Here is a 21,750-nt window from a genome sequence, read left to right on the forward strand (position 1 = left end):
TGCTTGGTGTGTGTGTGTGTGCGCGCGTGGTTGTGTGCGTGTATATGTGTGTGTGTGCGTAAGTGTGTGTTTGTGCATGTATATGTGTGTGTGGGTTTGCATGTATGTGTGCGTGTGTGTGTGTGTGTGCGTGCATGCGTGTGTCTGTGTGTATGTATGTATGTTGCACGTGTGTGTGTGTGTGTGTGTGTGTGTGTGGCTGGGGCCTGGCAGACTGTGTGTTAATGTACTTTGAGGCTGTGTGCATCAGTGTGCTGTGTGTGTGCTCTGTATACAACAACGAGCTTCTTCAGTGCGTCAACCAGTGATCTACTTTGAAATTAACCCAGATTTGGGAATTTTGGCTGAATTATTTTTAAAAATCAGACCCAGGGGAGACATTACAAGGGATGGGATTAACTAGTTAAACCGTCATTTCTTGTGTAAAAGAATGATTGACTTTATATTTCCTCTCAAAAAAATGGCCTCTTTTCAGGCTTTCCCCATTGACCGAACATTGGATGGGCGGGGTTTCAAGTTCTTTTTGCAACCAGGCGTTACAGTTCACGCAGAAGCCACTGGGGTAAAAAGGAATACTGTAAACACAAAGCAGATGTATTCTGCCACCTGGTGGCCTTGTTATACTACTGCAAGTGACTCCGGAGGTTGAGTTTCAAGGCAGAAGTTGACAGGTTCCCATGAGTTCACTGAACTGAAAGTAAATTACAATGGAAAAAAAAATGTAGAGGATCATCAATGCTGTGCCTCACCTTGTGTGCAAAGTGCAGTGGGTTCATCTTGTTTTTATAATCCTTGAGTATAAATAACAGCACTGTTCTCTACAAAAAATCTATTGCAAGTGAGATCAGAGTGATCATGCTGGCTTTTTAACATGATTGGACAGTACTATCCTTTATAAGTATGTGATTACAGTGTAACATCAATCAATGAAAAAGCACTAATAGACTATATATAATCCCATCAATACATAAACTGTTCTTGATTGATAAAACATTATCTGGATCATTTATGAAACAGCAGTTTACAGCCATATCTCCTGCAATGCAGAACAACTGGCTTTAAGGCACAGGCAGTTTGGTTTAAATCTCCGTTGCAGTTTAAATGTCTGGTTTGGCAGGCCGTTTTTTTCAACACATTGACAGGAACATATTTAAAGCAGGTACAGTTGTGAGGTGGTGGCACCTCTCACTGACCGATTTCTGTGGGTTAATTGTTCCTGATGAGGGTCAGGTGTGTGAGTGCTATGGTGAGGGGGTGGCACCTCACACGCATTGGCTCTGAGTTAATTGTCCCTGATGAGGGTCAGGTGTGGGAGGCCTATATCTAGCCCCTGGTTTTCAGGGTTCAGCGCAGACTCATTGTTTGTCATGCTCTAGGTGTGTAGGTGTGTAGGTGTGTAGGTGTGTAGGTGTGTAGGTGTGTAGGTGTGTAGGTGTGTAGGTGTGTAGGTGTGTAGGTGTGTAGGTGTGTAGGAATCCACAGAAGTTACCGCATCGATCCTATCTGCGAGATTTTACCACCATTTAGTTTCTTCTCCGAGCTAATTCACTCTTAGCGCCGTGGAGGACATTTTGCCCTTGTCTCTATAGTTTTCCTTTTCCGACCCGCCAGGCTGCGAGTGTCATTTTCTTTTGTAAGTTACTCCACTCTGTTTTCAAAGTGGGGTTTTACTTTCTGGGTAGCTACGCTGCGGCGGTGTTTTGTTTTTTAGTTTTCTGAGTCCACTGACAGAAGATTCAGTGAGTAGAGGGAGCGATTATTTAGCGCTCTTTATTATTTGGTGTGTCCCCTGTCCCTTTCAATCGCTTGCCGGTTTTTGTGGTTACCCCTCGGGGTTAACTTTTAGATCCCCTCGGTCCTCAAATGCGTCCCACCTTCCACTACCATGACAACAGTAGGTAAACAGGACAATACCAGGTCAGACCTGTTTCCCACAGTAACAGGTTTCATTACAAGCAGCACCAGAGAGCTACACATGCCACAGCTTGCAGAGGAATTCTTGGAAGTTTGCTAATGCCATACGCCAGTACTTTCATTAACATGAACAAGCTTCTCTGAGTAAATGTTTCCCTGTTTTAATTACATCAAACACCCATGTGATGGAACCAAAACCATGACATGGCCTTATGTTTAATCTTGATGCTTTGCTTAATCAAAAGAAATCACCTTTGGAATGATAACACGCCTACACATTAATGGATTATTTTACTTTGCTTGGATGAGAAAAAGAAACATTTACCACATTTCAGCTTGTGTGCATATATATTTTGTAATGGAATAGAACAGAAAAGCTGTTTTTCATGCCAGAGGAAGACCTTTCATAAGCGGCTCTGACATGTAGTCATACGAGCGTGCAAGGGGGGTTGCTAGAGAGCAATGAAACACAGATCCCTGTCTGACTGAACCCTCCGGTATCCTGGGCAACACAGGCACCAATCGTGCATCTCCCTGTGGAGCTACCGGCCACAGTCGGCACTGGCACGGTCCAGATTCGACCCGAGGCCGTGAGGCTCATCCATGCACCTCAGCGTGGTGCCTTAACCGAATGAGCCATCCAGCAGCCCCAAGCCTAATTTCAATAAAATTACAACTTATCAGCATCCTCAGGAAATGCTAACTACCATACAGAATGTCAAATAATCACTGCATTGATAGGAACCACTCAAAGCAGGTACATGAGGTAGACAGGAAATCATCAGGCCAGACGACATTTTCCCACTGTAACAGACTTTAGTACAATATGCACCAGGGAAATACCCACTACACAGCATGCAGTGGCATTCTCCAAAGACTCACTAAGTTGTCTCAGTCTTGATAGTAGTTTCTAAGCATCACACCTCATAAGGTCACATCTCACAAGCATGGAGTCTCTGTCTGTGGTCACACACGAATGTTACATCACTAATTAGGCCTCTCAGCACACAACATAACAGCACAGTATAGCACCTGGGATGGGGGCGGTATATCCCCATGGTGGGTGCCAGAGCTTTTCGGGTCCTCTCAGGAGTGCACTCGGGAAGGCCCTGAGCTGCATCCCATCCTCCCCGTAGCTCTCCATCGCTCTTCTCCCTCATCGCCATGGTAACTGGGAATGTGGAGACTGGGACAAGGCCACAGGCCTAGGCAGAAGTGGCCAGGAGTGCATACAAAAATACAGAAACATACACTTCCCTTCACTACCTTAAGCCTCCAAGGAGCTGTACACTGCAGAACACAGTCTGAAGTTCATTAATCACTGCAGGTTTCCCACTGAATCTACAGGAACTGAGGCGGAGCAGTGAAAGAATGGGCAGTGATTCACTATCTGTTCTCATATAGACATGAAAACTGTTTTTCTGATCGATCAAACATTGTCTGGATTATTTGCAAAACATTTTAGTTTACAGCCATATCTGCTGCAATTACTATGACATAAGAACACTTATGTAGTTGTGGAAATGACTGAGTTTTGGTCTGATGGGCATTTCCTCGCTTGAACCAGAATCCAATGTTTGGGCTGTGACAAAGGCCAATAACAGAATAAGCATAGCAAGTACATGAAGCAGTAATGTTCTGAGAGTTCTGAGAGCTAGCTTTGTAATAACTTGTCACTAGATGGATTACAGGAACTTTCTCTGGTCAGAGCGTCACAGGCATCAGCATGAAGTTTAGCTTTTAGTGTATTACTGTTGCTTTACGAGTGTCATCAAATTGTCATTGTTGCAGACATCATAAATGGTTGCATGGTTTCAGCAAGAACAGGGACACTGATGTTTCTTATTCTTAAGGGACCTTCTATGTTGTGTGACCACAATATTTGTCATTGAAATTAGATTTCTGTGATCAGATTCAGAATACAAGAAATCATTGACAAATAAAGTGGTCTATAAATGCATAACCCCAATTGTCCGTATGGGGGTATGCATGTTTTACACAGTGCACTGTAAATGTATGTCTTTTACACTGGATAGTCCTCATACCACATGAAGATTTAAGGGCCACTGAATCATAAATGGCTTCTCCTTGTATTCTTTCTCATTGAATCTGATCATGAGATCTGATTTCACACGTGTAACTCTATCGACTGTAACATCAAACAATAGCCACAGATACACTATGTACAATCATACAGTTACAGGCCAGTATGCATTCTTTTGGTTACAGGTCACTGATACCATGTCTGCTGATGATATTTTGTACTTGGTCATTACATTTCATTATAACTGGCTGAATTTTAAAGGCCTTTCTTGACGAATCATTGTTAATAATTATGTTGATGTATTCATCAAGTTGGAAACTCAGTTGAATGGTAAATGGTAAATGGACTGCATTTATATAGCGCTTTTATATAACATTAGAGCTCTTTGGCCAAGCATAGCTGTTATTTCATTTGTGGCTTTTCTGTTAGCTTGAACTAGTCTGCCCATTCTCCTCTGATCTCTCATTAACAATGTGTTTTTTGTTTATCACACCATTCTATGTAAACTCCCAGGAGGGCAGCTGTTTCTGTGATGCTCCATCTGACACAGTCAAAGTCGCTTAGATCACATATCTTGCCCATTCTAATAGGTAAGGAGCTGGCCTTGTAACCTATAGATCACAGGTTCGAGTCCCAGGTAGGACACTGCCATAGTACCCTTGAGCAAGGTACCTAACCTGCATTACTTCAGTATATATCCAGCTGTATGGATGTAATTTTAAAAAATATGCGACAAAAAATAAGTTGTGTAAGTCGCTCTGGATAGGAGAGTTTGCTAAATGCCTGTAATGTAATGTAATGTCTATATTGAGTTAAAGCCACATAATGTGCGGTTAGGAGTAGCCTATTTGCATTAATGAGGGGATATTCCGAATAAATGTGCCGGTATATCACACAAAGGATATAGGTTTGGTGTTAGTTAGAGTCTTTATTGTCCCCATGGGGCAGTTTGTACTGCAGCATAGTATATAATAAATAGCATTAACTATATGCATGACAACAGATAAACATTAAAATCATTGCAAAACATATCACTATAACTTATTTAAAAAGCCAGTGACACTTGGGATAAAAGAGTGTTTAATCCTGTTTGTTTTTAACATAGGGATCCTATTTTAAAATAGGGAGCCTACATCGATCAGCCACAACATTAAAACCACCTGCCTAATATTGTGTAGGTCCCCCTCGTGCCGCCAAAACCGCTCTGACCCGTCAAGAGTTTTTAAAATCATGTGGAAATAATCCACCCTCTAACAATATCTTGGCTTTTTATAGCCCTGTAGCAATAATGTAATAAACTACCAACAGTGTAATAACTCCCAATAATGTAATCCATTTCAAATTTTTTATGTAATAAAAACCAATAATGTAATAAGTAGTAGTAGTATACTATATTTTCCCGGGGGGGGAATTTGCACTGTTGCAGCATAAAAGACAATAAAGTAACACAATCAGATACAAATTTACAGTAGATACAAAATATCAGATTGGGACGGCAGGTATGCCATCCCGCCAAGTTACGCCTTGGCGGGGGCATGCCCCATACCTATACAGCACCGAGAGTTTGGCACTTTTCAGGGTTCCCCACAGAAATAACCACAACAGCCACAGACACTCAGCCCTTAAAAACATTAAATTCTGTACATTCTGACCCCATTTCAACAAACAGAATTCATAAACAACTTCACATGTCCACACAATAAAGCTCCAAACTAAGGGGATTTTGCGTTTTCTCCTTCTTCTTCTTCTTCTTCTCTTTCTTCTTCTTCTTCTTCTTCTTCTTCTTCTTCTCATTCTTATTTTTCCTGCCGCCTATCCCACTAACAACATGTCTCCCCATTGGACATTTCACTGACACCAGCCAAATCTTCACCTACACGACCCAATCAAAAACGCGCATACACACGCAAAATACCCATACCTTTTTACTCTGAAACATTTCCAGTTTAAACAGCTAGTCTGCCTGTGGCCTAGTGGGCAAGGTTACAGTCTTCAGAACACGGGGTTGTAGGTTCAAGCCCAGTTAGGAACACGTTTCTTTAACCTGCTTCGACCCTCACTAATAATAGTCTACTACTTATCAATAATTGCTTTTGCACCATATCTACCCGCCGTTCACCGTTCAGTTATTAACCGGCAACAATATTGCTAAGCCATATGCATTATGACTTACCGTCTGTACGTTCAGTTATTAACCGGCTACAATATTGCTAATCCATATGGATTCAACGGGAGCTCTTCTGTGCTTACTGGCTTGTGTTCTTCTTTAAAACCACCGACAGGTTTGCTAATGATATTTCACGCATTGCATAGCTATGACATGGTGCTGCACTAACGAAGTCACAGACTGGTAAACCTCCGGAGTTGAATCCCGACTCGCCCTCAGGCAGATCATTTCCTCTTTTACACTAACATTTTCTTACGCTTATATTTTCTTTACCAAAACTCACTCACGGCCATCCATATGCATTTCATGACGCAAATGTATTCCTTTTATTAAAAAGTTACACCAGTTCACCGCTGTGCCATTTCTACTAACTATATTTCTTTACTTGGCTACCGTACAAAACCTTCATATCAGCAGACGCCACGTTTCTACATTCATGTTACCTCGCCCTGTTCTCTATCTAGCCACATAGGCTACAAACAATTACTACGTATGTACGTTCTGCAACTCCGCTTTAAAACATTACATTTAAAATCATGATTCACTCATAAGTATAACTACTAGCACTGAACATGAGAAAAACACATTCGTGCAATAGATTGCACATGTTATTTAACCCTCCACTTAAACAACTAATGTTGAATACAGACTGTTATATACCGTTTGATAAGGAAACTAAGCTCGTTCATGGTCACTTCATTTACTTCGCACTATAGTCTGTGATCATGTCAACCTTCACCTACATGCCCATTCTGCTAAAAAACATATTGTTTCAACTACGCAATTTCATCATTTCGCCTAATTTATCTCACACTTGTTATTTTCTCATATGCAAAGCCTGCTGGGACATATGCGTCTGCTCCTATTCTCCACTATCAACTTTTCCGGTTCTACCTTAACAAAACAGCAAAGAGGATTCCTACCTGCAGATAAGCCTATCAAAATGCCTTATAAACCTTACAAACACTAAAAGTGCATCTTCACGAAATAACAGACAACGGAGCAGGACAGAAGGGTACACAAGTTGCGACCTAGGCAGCTCTAATTCTACGGGCTTGCTGATTCTTTCGTCAATCAAGGCTCGTGGGATGCCCGTCAAATCCGTGAGTAGCCTACATAGCTACACTGGCCATATTTCACCTTTTCTGATGCGTTTACAATTACGCCACCGCACTATTTGTCACAGCCACTGTTTTACATATATAGCAACCGAAACTGCTAAACGTACACGCTCATCAGACTGTACAAATGCACACAATGATAGCCATAATCCACAACCGTTTCTTACAGGGTCACTTCGCATTTCTCACTCTCGTAATAAAACGCTTTGCAAAAAGAAATGATATCTCATAAAAAAACACGTTTTCAACGTACAAAAATGCCAAGTTACTCAAAAGTATTGATATCAAAATGACGCCAAGTTACGGTACTACAAACAATATAGGCTATCTTGCCTCACCGAAATTTAATAACATGTATTCCAAAGCAATGCTACCCAATATTTCCTCAATTCTTTCAAGTCACTTGGCCCTGTGTTTTGTAATCTTACCATATTACAATGTCATGCAAACGTTGTGTCAGATCAAAGTGTCAAATATTTCGTATTGCCTCATGGAACACATTGAAATTCATGTAGAAAACTGCTGGTCAGTCACTACAGGAAGCATATTTCTCCAGAAAACATATGTTTATACTTGCTTCTGAACTGAATTTGACTAAATGTACAAGTGATTGTATATTTGCAACGTACAATAAATACATGTAAAATACATATTGTACATACATACATAGAGAACTTATTTATCCCCATGGGGACATTCCCTCGCAGCATGTTACATTCACATTTACGAACAGACATTTATACCGAGAAACATACAATCATTCACGCAACAGAAACGCTGACCACCAAAATACATACATACCAATACAAATTGGACATATAGATGCCTATTCAATCAATCATGACTGTGAGAAAGCCATCCACACATATGTTTGGCCTGTCCATGTACTGCACGCTTATATACACACAGGGCCAAGTGACTTGAAAGAATTGAGGAAATATTGGGTAGCATTGCTTTGGAATACATCTTATTAAATTTCGGTGAGGCAAGATAGCCTATATTGTTTGTAGTACCGTAACTTGGCGTCATTTTGATATCAATACTTTTGAGTAACTTGGCATTTTTGTACGTTGAAAACGTGTTTTTTTATGAGATACAAATATACCAGAGGACACGTTTAGAGGTGGAGACGGGTCAGGGCTGTTTTGGTGGCACAAGGGGGACCTACACAATATTAGGTGGGTGGTTTTAATGTTGTGGCTGATTGGTGTATATCTGCGCTCTGAGGGAAGTAATACAAACTGATTGAACAAGGGATGCTTGGAATCCCTCAGAATGGACTGGGCCTTCCTTATAGATCCTATCTGATACAACTGGGAGGGGCCAGCTGTATTAGATGATCCTGCCAGCTAATTTTACAATATTGGCCAGTCAACTCTTGTACTTAAGATTTAGGTTACCAAACCAGCCGATCATATTAAAGGTTAAAAGAGATTCAGTAGAAGACATATAAAAGATAGTCATCAGCGCTGTGTCCACCTTGAAACTTCGGAGTAATAACTATTAAATGGGGAGAAAAGGTGCTTATGAAACATTGAACAGGTCATTGAAATCAAAGGTTATTGTTGTATGTATTCATATAATCATTTTCTCTCATCCTTCTGAGACAAAGACTTTCATGTTTGTCCTCTGTGGAGGACGTGACATTTCTAGTTGTATCTTCAAGCCTTCATGATAGCTTAATTGTCTCTGTGTCTATAATACATAATGGTCTTTAAATGTCATAAATTTGGATGTGAGATTACATGTTCTTGGACCTGGTGGTCTTTCTGGAGTAAAAAATGTAATGTGTATTTTTTAAAATTGTTGTTATAATAAGTAAAACTGCACTTAGAAAGCATTATTCATAACAGATTGTTTTTTATTTTATTTAGTTTGTATTTTTATACATTTTTATTACTATATATATTATAACACAAAAAAATATAAAACAAATTTTTTTTCCCTGGGTCTCAGGAGGATAAACCTTAGCTGATGATATCATTTTAAAATGCTCCAAAACTGCAGACCGCTCTCTGTTCCTGGCTGGATCCATCTCTGCACAATGTCTCGGATTCTTAAAGCAGTCACTGTGACTCACTAGCTCACGACTGACATGAACTGCTTGCTCTACCCACGAAACCTGCGCCAAAGCTTTGCTTCCTTTGAGTCAGTTACCAAAGCGGTCACATGGTTGTGTGTACCGAATGAAGCTCCGGACGTCATTGATCACGTGTTTATGGCAGAAACTAATCAAGCCTCGGCACACTGTTTCTAGTGCACTCTGGTGTTTTTCTTGACACACGCTCCTGAGCTTCAGTATCAAGGGTAACACCACTCCTTTTGAGATGTTTGTATAGTACATGTTCAGGGCCCATTTAAATTCTGCATTACATCCAGTCAAAACTATGCTATATTGTGTGTGTGTGTGACTCTGTGTGTCCAAGCGAGTGTTCAGCGTGTGCTCATGTTGTGTGTTTGCAGGCTAATTTGGGTTGGAAGCCACTTGTGGTCCAGTCTGGTCTAATGTGTTCCTGTCTCCTTAGACAGGGGGCGCTGTTTCTAAAATGAATCTCTCAGAGGAGCCAAAGACCAAAGGAGGAACCATCAGCAGTGAGAGGAAGAGGTACAAGTGCATGAATCAGATATTTAATGTGCTGTGAGTTAGAGCTGCAGTAAGAGGATGAGTTAGCGCAGATTGTCCCATGCAGTACTAGATAAACCGAAAGAAGGCAACAAAAACTAGGCATTACCATCGTATAGTTAAACGTGATCATTCAACTTGTGATAACGTTGTAACACTGAGCTACTGTATACTAGCATTACACTAGATAGCAGTCTCACACTCTGGACATTACACCCAAATGTGAGCAGAGGCATTTTGGATTACAGAAACTCTTACATAGACAAAAGATATATAAAGATGCAAGTATTGGATATACCAAAAGTGAATCCAATGTAAGTACATTACATATGGACATTGAAACTTTTTTCTGAATGATTGTTTTGGTGATCTGAGGTGCTGTTCTGACAGCTTTAATGGAATAAATTTTTCATGCAAAAATTAGAAAGGCAAAGTAATTATGGAAAGTATAAAAAGCATGTTTTATGATGTGGGTTAGTGTGCAATGAGTGATTGGGGGATGGGGAGGCTCCTTTCATTTTACTGACATTCATTGCCATTAGCGCTGATAAGGGAACGAGTGGTGTTGTTGGCCAAAAAGGAAGCTGTTGCAGCCGTTGAGCTTGAATTTGTGACGTGTTTGTAGCCCCTTTTTAAAAAATTGCTCATCTTTACTTTATCCCCATTCTGTGGGCGCTGATGCCCATACCACTAGGGGGCAGGAGGGAAATATACCTTCCAGTGTCACTGTCACCTTTCAGGTGTAGGTGGGTGTATTATGTGACATTCAGGTGTATGTGGGGTTTATTATGTCATCGCCAGATGTGCAGTGACATAGAGCTGTGGTAAGAAGATGAATTAAACTGGAATCTCTGTCTCTGTGTTTTGTTCACAGGGTCCAGGTAGAAAGAGCAGGGTCACCTGTACCCAGCTGTGTGTCTCTGAAGAGTGATTGTTCAATGCCACTGCCACACCATTTCAGAGGAGAGTTCACAGGTGATCAAAGGTAATTGAATAGGCTTAAATCAACGCTACTATTTAACCCCTTAACCCCAAGCATTTAAAAAGGCAATTTCCACCTGGTTTGCACTGCTCTTAAAGGTCCAGGAAACTAGATTTTTGTTATATTCCCCAGAAGTGACGACAGATTTTCTTCTTAATGCTTCTTTCACATTTTAACCGAATTAGAACCATTGAATTGTAATAGACACGGTTAGATTATTGCGACCTGTTTAGCAGACATGGGCAGGTTGGGTGTGTATCCTGCGCTCATTAACATTCATACTTGTAAGACAGGTCATATGTAAACCATTTCTCATCGCTAGCTCGGTTAGAGCTGGTTAGAGCAGATTGTCCCATGCAGTACCCTACAAAATGAGAGAAAGCAACATAAACTAGGCGTTCCCATCGTATGATTAAACCTGAAGATTATTCAACCTGTAATAGCATTGTAACACTGAGCTACTGTACACTAACATTACACTCTATAGCAGTCTCAAACTCTGGACATTACACCCAAATAAAGAAAGCCTTTGATTCCACATGTCTTAGCTTGAAAACGTTTTAATTGTCGCTAGCTAATGGTAGGCATCCTTACCGATCCAGCACGTTCTGCGAAAAGTTATTTTGTTCTGAGAAAATGGGCAATGCAAATACTAACTGCACTGGTTATTGTAATACTGGAGTGCCTGTGGGCTCCAGAATTAAAACCCATTTCTTGTAGGTCTCTTCATTTTTGGCAAAAGAAAAGAATGTATTGCTTTCTCCACATCCAGAGAAGGGGCAGTGCTTAGGCATTTTCAATTTAGCTTGCCTAGTGTGCACAAAAGTGGCAAGAGCATTATTTACACATTACATGTAGAAAGAACTTCACTGGACTTAAGGGTTTTGTTACATAACTAACACCCAATGAACCCTGCACATTGAAAACCTGGCGTTTAGCCAAGGGGGAGAGCAAGCCAATTTCGGCACAGGCTTTTATTTGTTTTTTCTTTTTTTGTTTTCTGCAATAATCGTTTGAAAGTATTTCTGGGCCATTCGTCAATGTAAAACAGTAATACAATGACACATCAGCAAAGAATTCACAGATTGTTGTGCAGATAACTAAAAGCAGTGAAATGTTGTAATGGATTTTCCAAGACATCCCAAAACCTTTCCAAATTGCACATTTTAGATAACGTTTTGAACAGGTTATCTACACTACAAAAGAAGTTTTCTTCTCTCAAAATCACATATTTTGAATAAATAACTGAGGTGAACATGTTTTTGGGAGTTAATTTCTTACAGCAGTTAACATTATGCTGAATGTTGAAATACAAATGTTACAGTAGCTGGCAGGAATTAGCAGAAATTATAACAGAAAACTAATATTAGTTTGAGTTGAACTTGCTTTGCTGCTGCTGCCGTTACTCACTTTGCTAGAGATTTCATCCATTAGAAGCTTTGCAAAAGAAAGAGACGGTCTGTATCTGTCGCTGCTGCAGCGGCTGATTGCAATGTCAGCTGCAAGTGTGTTGTTTACATTCCGAACATTCCACTAGTGTTAATGAATGGGAAATTTTCTTGGTAAACATAAATAAAATATAAATAAAAATGGTAAATATCTCAAAAATATTTGCACTACTGGCAAGAAAAGCACAAGCAACTAGGTGAAGCTACGAGATAAAAAAGGTAGGTGTTGCTGAAAAACTGTAGGAGGAGTAGCGTACAGGATGTTGACTTGGTGTGGAATAGGAAGAAAAAATAAGGAGAACACTAAATTCACTTCAGTAAACTTACATGCCCACCAGTATGGCTCTCACATGGTCTAGAGCACACTCTCCGAACCAATCGGAACTTTCTAAATATGGAAATAATGCCTCTGATTGAGATTTGCTTCTTCGAGCTCTTCAATTAGTTATCACAGTGAAAAAACCTTTTCTTCGATCCACCATAATTATGAATTAATTTCATAGTACAATGCTAAGCTGTTTTGAGAGCGAGCTCGCTTCAGTCTGCATGCACTCTCTGCTTGTCAGCACAATCTGCATTACGCACAGGGAGTGGAGGCAGATACGCACTTAGGTTTTCTAGCAAATGGCTGGACCCACAGACAGCAATGAGGGCTCATTTGACAGGTGGCAGTCTTGTTTAATTCATTCTGTAACTTGATTGACTTAAAAGTAAACCTATCGCTGTTCAGATAACCAAATGCCTACCGAACAAAACAGTATATGTAAAGACATCATCGGGTGGTCAGATATGCCGGCCAAGTTTCAGGTGGATGCTTGACAGATTGAGTTGAAAATGGCACCTGAACTGGCTAACAGTCTTAGCTTGAATATGAGCGAGGGCATGTGGGATTACAGAAACTCTTACATTGACAAAAGAGCCATAAAGATGCAAGTATGGGATATACCAAAAGTGACTGCAATGTGAGTACATTACATACGGAATTTAAAACGTTTTTCTGAATGATTGTTTTGGTGATCTGAGGTGCTGTTCTGACAGCTTAAATGGAATAAAATTTTTCATGCAAAAATAAGAAAGGCAAAGTAATTGTGGGAAGTGTAAAAAACATGTTTTATGATGTGGGTTAGTGTGCAATGAGTGATTGGGGGATGGGGAGGCTCCTTTCATTTTACTGACATTCATTGCCATTAGCGCTGATAAGGGAACGAGTGGTGTTGTTGGCCAAAAAGGAGGCTGTTGCAGCCGTTGAGCTTGAATTTGTGACGTGTTTGTAGCCCCTTTTTTAATAAATTGCAAATCTTTACTTCATCCCCATTCTGTGGGCGCTGCTGCCCATACCACTAGGGGGCAGGGGGGAAATATACCTCTCAGTGTCAATGTCACCTTTCAGGTGTAGTTGGGTGTATTATGTCACATTCAGGTGTATGTGGGGTTTATTATGTCATCGCCAGATGTGCAGTGACATAGAGCTGTGGTAAGAAGATGAATTTAACTGGAATCTCTGTCTCTGTGTTTTGTTCACAGGGTCCAGGTAGAAAGAGCAGAGTCACCTGTACCCAGCTGTGTGTCTATGAAGAGTGATCGTTCAATGCCACTGCCACACCATTTCAGAGGAGAGTTCACAGGTGATCAAAGGTAATTGAATAGGCTTAAATCAACGCTACTATTTAACCCCTTAACCCCAAGCATTTAAAAAGGCAATTTCCACCTGGTTTGCACTGCTCTTAAAGGTCCAGGAAACTAGATTTTTGTTATATTCCCCAGAAGTGACGACAGATTTTCTTCTTAATGCTTCTTTCACATTTTTAACCGAATTAGAACCATTGAATTGTAATAGACACGGTTAGATTATTGCGACCTGTTTAGCAGACATGGGCAGGTTGGGTGTGTATCCTGCGCTCATTAACATTCATACCTGTTAGACACATCATACAGTATGTAAACCGTTTCTCATCGCTAGCTAGGTCAGAGCCGGTTAGAGCAGATTGTCCCATGCAGTACCCGACAAAATGAAAGAAAGCAACATAAACTAGGCGCTCCCATCGTATAATTAAACCTGAAGATGATTCAACTTGTTATAGCATTGTAACACTGAGCTACTGTACACTAACATTACACTCTATAGCAGTCTCGAACTCTGGGAATTACACCCACATAAAGACAGGCTTTGATTGCACGTCTTAGTTCGAAAACGTTTTAATTGTCGCTAGCTAATGGTAGGCTTACTTAGCGGTCCAGCACGTTCTGCGAAAAGTACTTTTGTTCAGAGAAAATGGGCAATGCAAATACTAACTGCACTGGTTATTGTAATACTGGGGTGCCTGTGGGCTCCAGAATTAAAACCCATTTCTTGTAGGTCTCTTCATTTTTGGCAAAAGAAAAGAATGTATTGCTTTCTCCACATCCAGAGAAAGGGCAATGCTTAGGAATTTTCAATTTAGCTTGCCTAGCGTGCACAAAAGTGGCAAGAGCATTATTTACACATTACATGTAGAATGAATTTCACTGGACTTAAGGGTTTTGTTACATAACTAACACCCAATGAACCCTGCACATTGAAAACCTGGCATTTAGCCAAGGGGGAGAGCAAGCCAATTTCGGCACAGGCTTTTATTTGTTTTTTCTTTTTTTGTTTTCTGCAATAATCGTTTGAAAGTATTTCTGGGACATTCGTGAATGTAAAACAGTAATACAATGAAACATCAGCAAAGAATTCACAGATTGTTGTGCCGATAACTAACAGCAGTGAAATGTTGCAGTAGATTTTCCAAGACATCCCAAAACCTTTCCAAAGTGCAAATTTTAGATAGTGTTTTGAACAGGTTATCTACACTACAAAAGAAGTTTTCTTCTCTCAAGTCGCATATTTTGAATAAATAACAGAGGTGAATCAGTTCTAACATGTTTCTGGGAGTTAATTTCTTATAGCAGTTAACATTATGCTGAATGTTGAAATACAAATGTTACAGTAGCTGGCAGGAATTAGCAGAAATTATAACAGAAAACTAATATTAGTTTGAGTTGAACTTGTTTTGCTGCTGCTGCCGTTACTCACTTTGCTAGAGATTTCATCCATTAGAAGCTTTGCAGAAGAAAGAGACGGTCTGTATCTGTCGCTGCTGCAGCGGCTGATTGCAATGTCAGCTGCAAGTGTGTTGTTTACATTGTGAACATTCCACTAGTTTTAATTAATGGGAAATTTTCTTGGTAAACATAAATAAAATATAAATAAATATGGTAAATATCTCAAAAATATTTGCACTACTGACAAGAAAAGCACAAGCAACTAGGTGAAGCTACGAGATAAAAAAGGTAGGTCTTTCTGATAAACTGTAGGAGGAATAGCGAACAGTATGTTGACTTGATGTGGAATAAAAAGAAATAATAAGGAGAACACTAAATTAACTTCAGTAAACTTACATGCCCACCAGTAGGGCTCTCACATGGTCTAGAGCACACTCTCCAAACCAATCGGAACTTTCTAAATATGGAAATAATGCCTCTAATTGAGAGTTGCTTTTTCAGGCTCTTCAATTACTGTTATCACAGTGCAAATACCTTTTCTTCGATCCACCATAATTATGAATTCATTTCATAGTACAATGCTAAGCTGTTTTGAGAGCGAGCTCGCTTCAGTCTGCATGCACTCTCTGCTTGTCAGCACAATATGCATTAGGCACAGGGAGTGGAGGCAGATACGCACTTAGGTTACTAGCAAATGGCTGGACCCACAGACAGCAATGAGGGCTCATTTGACAGGTCAATCAATTCATTTTTATTTGTATAGCGCTTTTAACAATGGAGCTTCGTCACAAAGCAGCTTTACAGAGATCCGGCCCACAAAGAGTAAGCCTAGGGCAACAGTGGCAAGGAAATACTCCCTGACTGATAACAGGAAGAAACCTTGAGCAGAACCGGACTCAGAGGGGGAACCCATCTGCCGCGGGCAGGCACCGGTTTGTTATGGGAATGGCTTACATGAAAACAGATGAATTATAATATATATAATTTATCTGTTTTATAATATAATAACAGCCAATCCAGTATTAATTAATTCCAAGCAAAGGTGACTCCGGTCACATAGAGAGATGGGCAGGAACACCGATGGGTGGCAGGGTCAGACAGGGAGACAGGCTTGGTGCTACAGCTGAATCAACAGTGGCAGGAGGCGGGGGTGCCCAGCTGGTCTAGCTGGTCTAGGGCCGGAGCTCCGGGCCGGGGGGGTGCTCAGCAAACTTGGGCTAGATCTGCGGGCAGGTGCCCAGAGCCGAGGAAGACGAAAAAAAAATTGTTAGGGGGTTCAAATGATAGATTAGCAAGCAGAGCAGAAGAGACAGAGGCGCCTGCGTGCGATAAGGAAAACCCCAGCAGAATAAGGCTATGGCAGCACAGCTAAGGGAAACAGAGGCAGGGGCCAATGCAGCCATGAGGGCAGGCTTGAGACAGTCATCACCAGACCATGACCGGTTCAGCTTAACACAGCACTACCAATGAAGATCCAGTGACAGCACTAACGGCTCAGTCCACCAGAGACCCGCCACCCACTCCTGCCCCCCGCATCATTCAGAATGATAGCTAAGAGACAGATTTATTTCAGCTTTTATGTACTATATCAGATTTTCAATTTCAATGTTTTACATACACTTTGTAGTATTTGGTGGCATTGCCTTTTAATTGCTTAACTTGAATCAAACGCTTGGGGTAACCTACCACAAGCTTCTCACAATACTTTGCTGGAATTTTTGCCCATTCCTCCTGACAGAACTGGTGTAACTCAGTCAGGTTTGTGGGCCTCCTTGCTCAGACACGCTTTTTCAGTTCAGTCCACAAATTTACTATGGGATTCAGGTCAGGGCTTTGTGATGCCCACTCCAATACTTTCACTTTGTTGTTTTTAAGCCATTTTATTACAACTTTGGAGGTATGCTTAGGATCATTGTCCTGCTGGAAGACCCAGTTGCGACAAAGTTTTAACTTTCTAGCTGATGTCTTGAGGTGTTGCTTCAGTATTTCTAGATAATCCTCCTTCCTCATGATACCATCTATTTTCTGAAGTGCACCAGTCCTTTTTCCAGCAAAACACCCCCACAACATGATGCTGCCACCCCCATGCTTCACAGTTGGGATGGTGTTCTTCGGATTAACAGCCTCACCCCTTTCCTCCATACTTAGCTCTGATCATTATGGCCAAACAGTTCAAGTTTTGTTTCATCTGACCAGAGAACACTCCTCCAAAAGGCTAGGTCTTCGTCCTGGTGATCACCTGCAAACTTAATTCTGGCTTTTTTATGCCAGTCTTGGAGTAGGGGCTTCTTCCTTGCACAACAGCCTTTCAGGCCATGGCGATGTAGGATTCTCTTAATGGTGGATGTAGATACTTTGGTACCTGATGCCTCCAACTCCTTCACCAGTTCCTTTGTTGTTGTCTTGTGGTTCAGTTTAATCTTTCGGACCAAAGTTTGTTCAGTCCTGGCAGTTAATTTGTGCCTCTTTCCTGAATGATGCAGTGTCTGTGTGGTCCCAAGATTTTTATATTTGCATACATTTGATTGTACAGATGCTCATGGTACCTTCAGTTGTTTGGAAATTGCTCCTATCGAGGAACCGGACTTGTGGAGGTCCACAATTTGTCTTCTGAGTTCTTGCCTGAGTAGCTTGGATTTTCCCATGGTATCAAGGGCAAAAAGGCAGTGGCTCTAAAGGTGGGCCCTTGAATACAGCCTCAGGTGCCAAATAACTCCCAATTAACTCATAATTATGATAATTGGCTAATCAGAAGCTTCTAAAAAGTCATGACATCAATTTCTGGAATCTTCCAGACTGTTTAAAGTGACAATGAACTTGGTGTATGTAAACTTTTGACCCTCTGGATTTCGGATATAGTGAATTAAAGCTGAAATAAATCTGTCTCAAATCCATTGTTTTAAAATGCCTTCTGATGTGAACAAAGTAGATACCCTAATTGACTTGCCAAAAGAAATGTATGGTAACATGACGTGCAGAGTTGCGAAAAACTGAGTTTGAATACTGTAGATCTCTATATCTCCGTGTCTGTCTGGCTAGAGCTTCTGTCAGGATTGGCAGGGTTGATGAACTGCCCTCAGGCTGTCCTCTTATGATGACAAGGAAGGAAGCGCCGTTATTTTGATCAAGCAACTCAACGTTTGCTTAACTTTATTCATTATTCAGCTAGCGATTGCGACATTAGCCACTTAGGGCGCTAACTACATAGTTGAGTACCTATTTGTTTAAAGATCTAAATGCTCCATAGCACTTCTGTCAATCTACCAGCAGTAGACAGCCAGGTGTCATATAAATGGATTATTTTATATGCGTGTTCATACGCAGGGCAGTAAAGTAAACAAACCAGTATAGTGCAGTGTCACTTGTCAGTCTGTTACTTTAGTCATGTCTCACAGGTAACCTCTGTACAGACGATGATGAATCCCAGTTTGTGTCAATAAACGTTTAATGAAACAACCATCATCCTCATTCATCCAACAAATACTACAACAGGAAGCCTAGCAACTGCTAATGGGTTGGTTATCGGCTAGCCAGCAAGCAATAGGTTCTTAATCAGATGGGTTCTTAAGTAGGACAGCTAATGTTATCTAGTTCTTGGCGTGCTAAGTGGCTAATGTTGCAATCCCCCAGCTGAATAATGAATTAAAATCTAAGCAAATGTTCTAAATGTTTGAGCACTGGATCAAAAATAATGACATGTTCATGTCCCAATGTTAGTTGCTAAGAGTAGCTTTAGGCAGTGCAAAATGGAGCTTTAGATCGTGGACAATACGTGTGCACTTCAGCGTGACTACACATTTCTCGCAGGAATCGTAGCCAGTTGACTGTTAACTTCACTGCAGTGGTGATCGGACTTACACAAAGCAAGGGCTAGTGTGATGTGAGCCTTTATTAATCGCAATTCTATGAGGCCGTATGATGTAGCTAGCACATCTGTTTACTGTTGCTTGTTCAATGGAATGTTCAAAGTAAAGCTGATCGATTAGTCTAGCCAGCTGACATCTTTATATTTAAAGCCAAGTTCACAGTAAAACACAAGCAGGTCGAATCGCAAAACTGATCATTCCAGGAAGCAACTGGTAGTTCAACATCCAAACTCCTCAAAAATCCCCATCTTCAACTGACTCTCATACAAATTTTTGCACAATTTCCCCCCATACCTCCTTTTAAAATCCCCCATCTGTCATTGAACCAAACACATTTTTATTGCAGTACTTCCCCGAATAATGTTTTTAATCCCCTACATTTAGGGGAATGTTCCCCAGTCTGGCAACCCAGTCATCAACCCTGCTACCCCGACAGCTGTATAGCTATCGATGCTAGGCATATGTATTACTATTTGCTCCTGTGCACAAATTGCTGAGCATAAGATATAGCTAGCAAGCGACAGTTTGTGACAGAGGAATGACTGCGAGTAGGCTATTCACAGTAGTCTAGCTAGCTGTCCCTCTCTAACACATACACGAGTAAATAAACACATTATGTATTTATGTACTGTGTGACAGAAGACTTACTGAGTGTCGCAAGGCTATACGTATTCAGAATGGTCTAACTAGCCCTCGCTAACCAATATAAATGCATATTATCTAAGTATTTATTATGTGTGTGTAAGAGGAATGGAGTGTAGGCTATTTGTATTCACAATAGTCTAACAGCTAACATCTTTTATCTTTATTTAAATTTTTTACATTTTTTTTGCGAGGGATCGCAATAATATTTTAAAAAATGTTCTCACCCACGTCTCTTCAGGGGCTAAGTACGTACTAAAATATTTACCTGGATATGTAAATACATATTTTGGGTTTGGCGGTGAATGGATCTGCTTCAGGTATTAGTGCACGTACCAGGGTGCATTACCCTATCTAACAGGGAGTACTATACATCTCCCCTACTAAACAGGAGGAATACCAGTAAACCCCCCAGTATCTAGGAGCAGATCCAAACAGTAGGTGATGATGGGGTGGTGGAGGGTGAGTGCAGTTCTGAGCAGCAGCAGTGAAGCAGGCAAAAGCAGCGCAGGCAAGCAGCAGCACTGAGAGGTCTGATTGGTGGTTTAATAAGGCACTCCATTGGTGATGTGTGCCTGTGATTGGATGGGTAAGAGAAGAGTGTTGTGTGTATGCAATTGGATGATTGTGGAAACGCGCGAGTATGCGGTTAATGGAGCCAACTGATTGGTCAGCTGCGATTTTTGAGTTTCCTGACAGAACTTGCTTTGTGCATTCTGTGCATACCACTCATTCATTTCTAACTCTGATGTGTGTACAATTGAGAAACTATGCAAATGGTTCAGTACACATTGTGTAAAACAGATTCTTCTGGATAGAGCTGCAGTAAGAGGATGAGTTTAACTGGAAGCTCTGTCTCCATGTTTTGTTCACAGGATCCAGCAGTCACTGAAGTCCAGCTCTTTCGAAGAGAAGAGTTCAGATAAATTATCTTCCGCAAAAAAGGTATCTTTTTTGATTGGTTATGTGTTTTCTTTGTGCAGTAAATCCATTTGAGTATATATAATGCCTATATAATTTAATGCAAGGATAATGTTTACAAGTGCCTGACATTGCCCTTAACATTAATAACATATTGCACCTTTTTATATTATTCATGACCATCGAAAGTGGAATATCATATGAACACAATAAACCAGCTTTTTACTTAAACATTTAAAAAATGCAATAAAAAATGCTCTATTTTAATGATCTTAGCGCATGGTCTAAAGTGCATGGTACAAGTGCATTTAGGTTTTGTCCAAACCCAATTATACTTGTTTAACAGTGGATTATTTGAGCGCAATGTAAGGCACAAGGTTCCAATGGGTCTTAATTTATAGGTGTGTCCTGGGCATAAACATGTGATAAACCAATCAGCATATCATCTCACATTCCTTATAAAAGCCACCTGCACTTGCACCTTGGTGGATTGATAATATAATGGTGGATTTAAAAAGACTTAGAAAAGACAGATTCACCTCTGTTATAAAAGACCTGGTTCTGCGCAAGTCCATTAAGATTTGGAGATCTAAAAAAACAACCATCATGCACAGTGAATCCTGCAGACCATATTTGAAAATAAATCATAAAAAGGTCATTTAAAATGTTGAAATAAATGCAGTATTCGCTGAGAAATGTTGTGGATTTTTTCCATCAAATGAACCATTTATATATGAAGCAGCTCTTCTGCCAGCTGATTCCTCCTCGCCCGTGCTGCTGGGGTATCTCGGTTCATTAATATGCATCAGCACATACAGTTCACCATCACGCCTTCTAAAGTCCTATAATGTGTCCTCATTTATGTCTGAGACATCCATGACTTTGGCAATGTTATGCCACACACCACACACCACAAAGAATATTCAGGCCTTCTTAGGGCTGTATTGTAAAGTTCCACCTGACTTATGCAAACATCTGAAGTGCATTTTCAGCATTCC

The 21,750-nt window shown here is 40.6% G+C and overlaps 1 protein-coding gene and 1 long non-coding RNA gene across 2 annotated transcripts in view; one reads left to right on the plus strand and one right to left on the minus strand.

The window, feature by feature from the left end:
* Positions 1 to 21,750, plus strand: part of LOC135242400 (protein NLRC3-like) — a 1,894,071-nt gene that overhangs the window by 1,135,705 nt on the left and 736,616 nt on the right. Inside the window, exons 27-28 of the mRNA XM_064313443.1 lie at positions 10,744 to 10,854; positions 13,824 to 13,934. Coding sequence (XP_064169513.1) covers positions 10,744 to 10,854; positions 13,824 to 13,934 — 222 coding nt within the window. The remainder of the gene's footprint in view (positions 1 to 10,743; positions 10,855 to 13,823; positions 13,935 to 21,750) is intronic.
* The window catches only part of LOC135242461 (uncharacterized), a 208,507-nt gene that overhangs the window by 46,470 nt on the left and 140,287 nt on the right, over positions 1 to 21,750 (minus strand). The window lies entirely within an intron of this gene.

Source organism: Anguilla rostrata, chromosome 16, assembly GCF_018555375.3.
Source record: "Anguilla rostrata isolate EN2019 chromosome 16, ASM1855537v3, whole genome shotgun sequence".
NCBI classification, from domain to species: domain Eukaryota; kingdom Metazoa; phylum Chordata; class Actinopteri; order Anguilliformes; family Anguillidae; genus Anguilla; species Anguilla rostrata.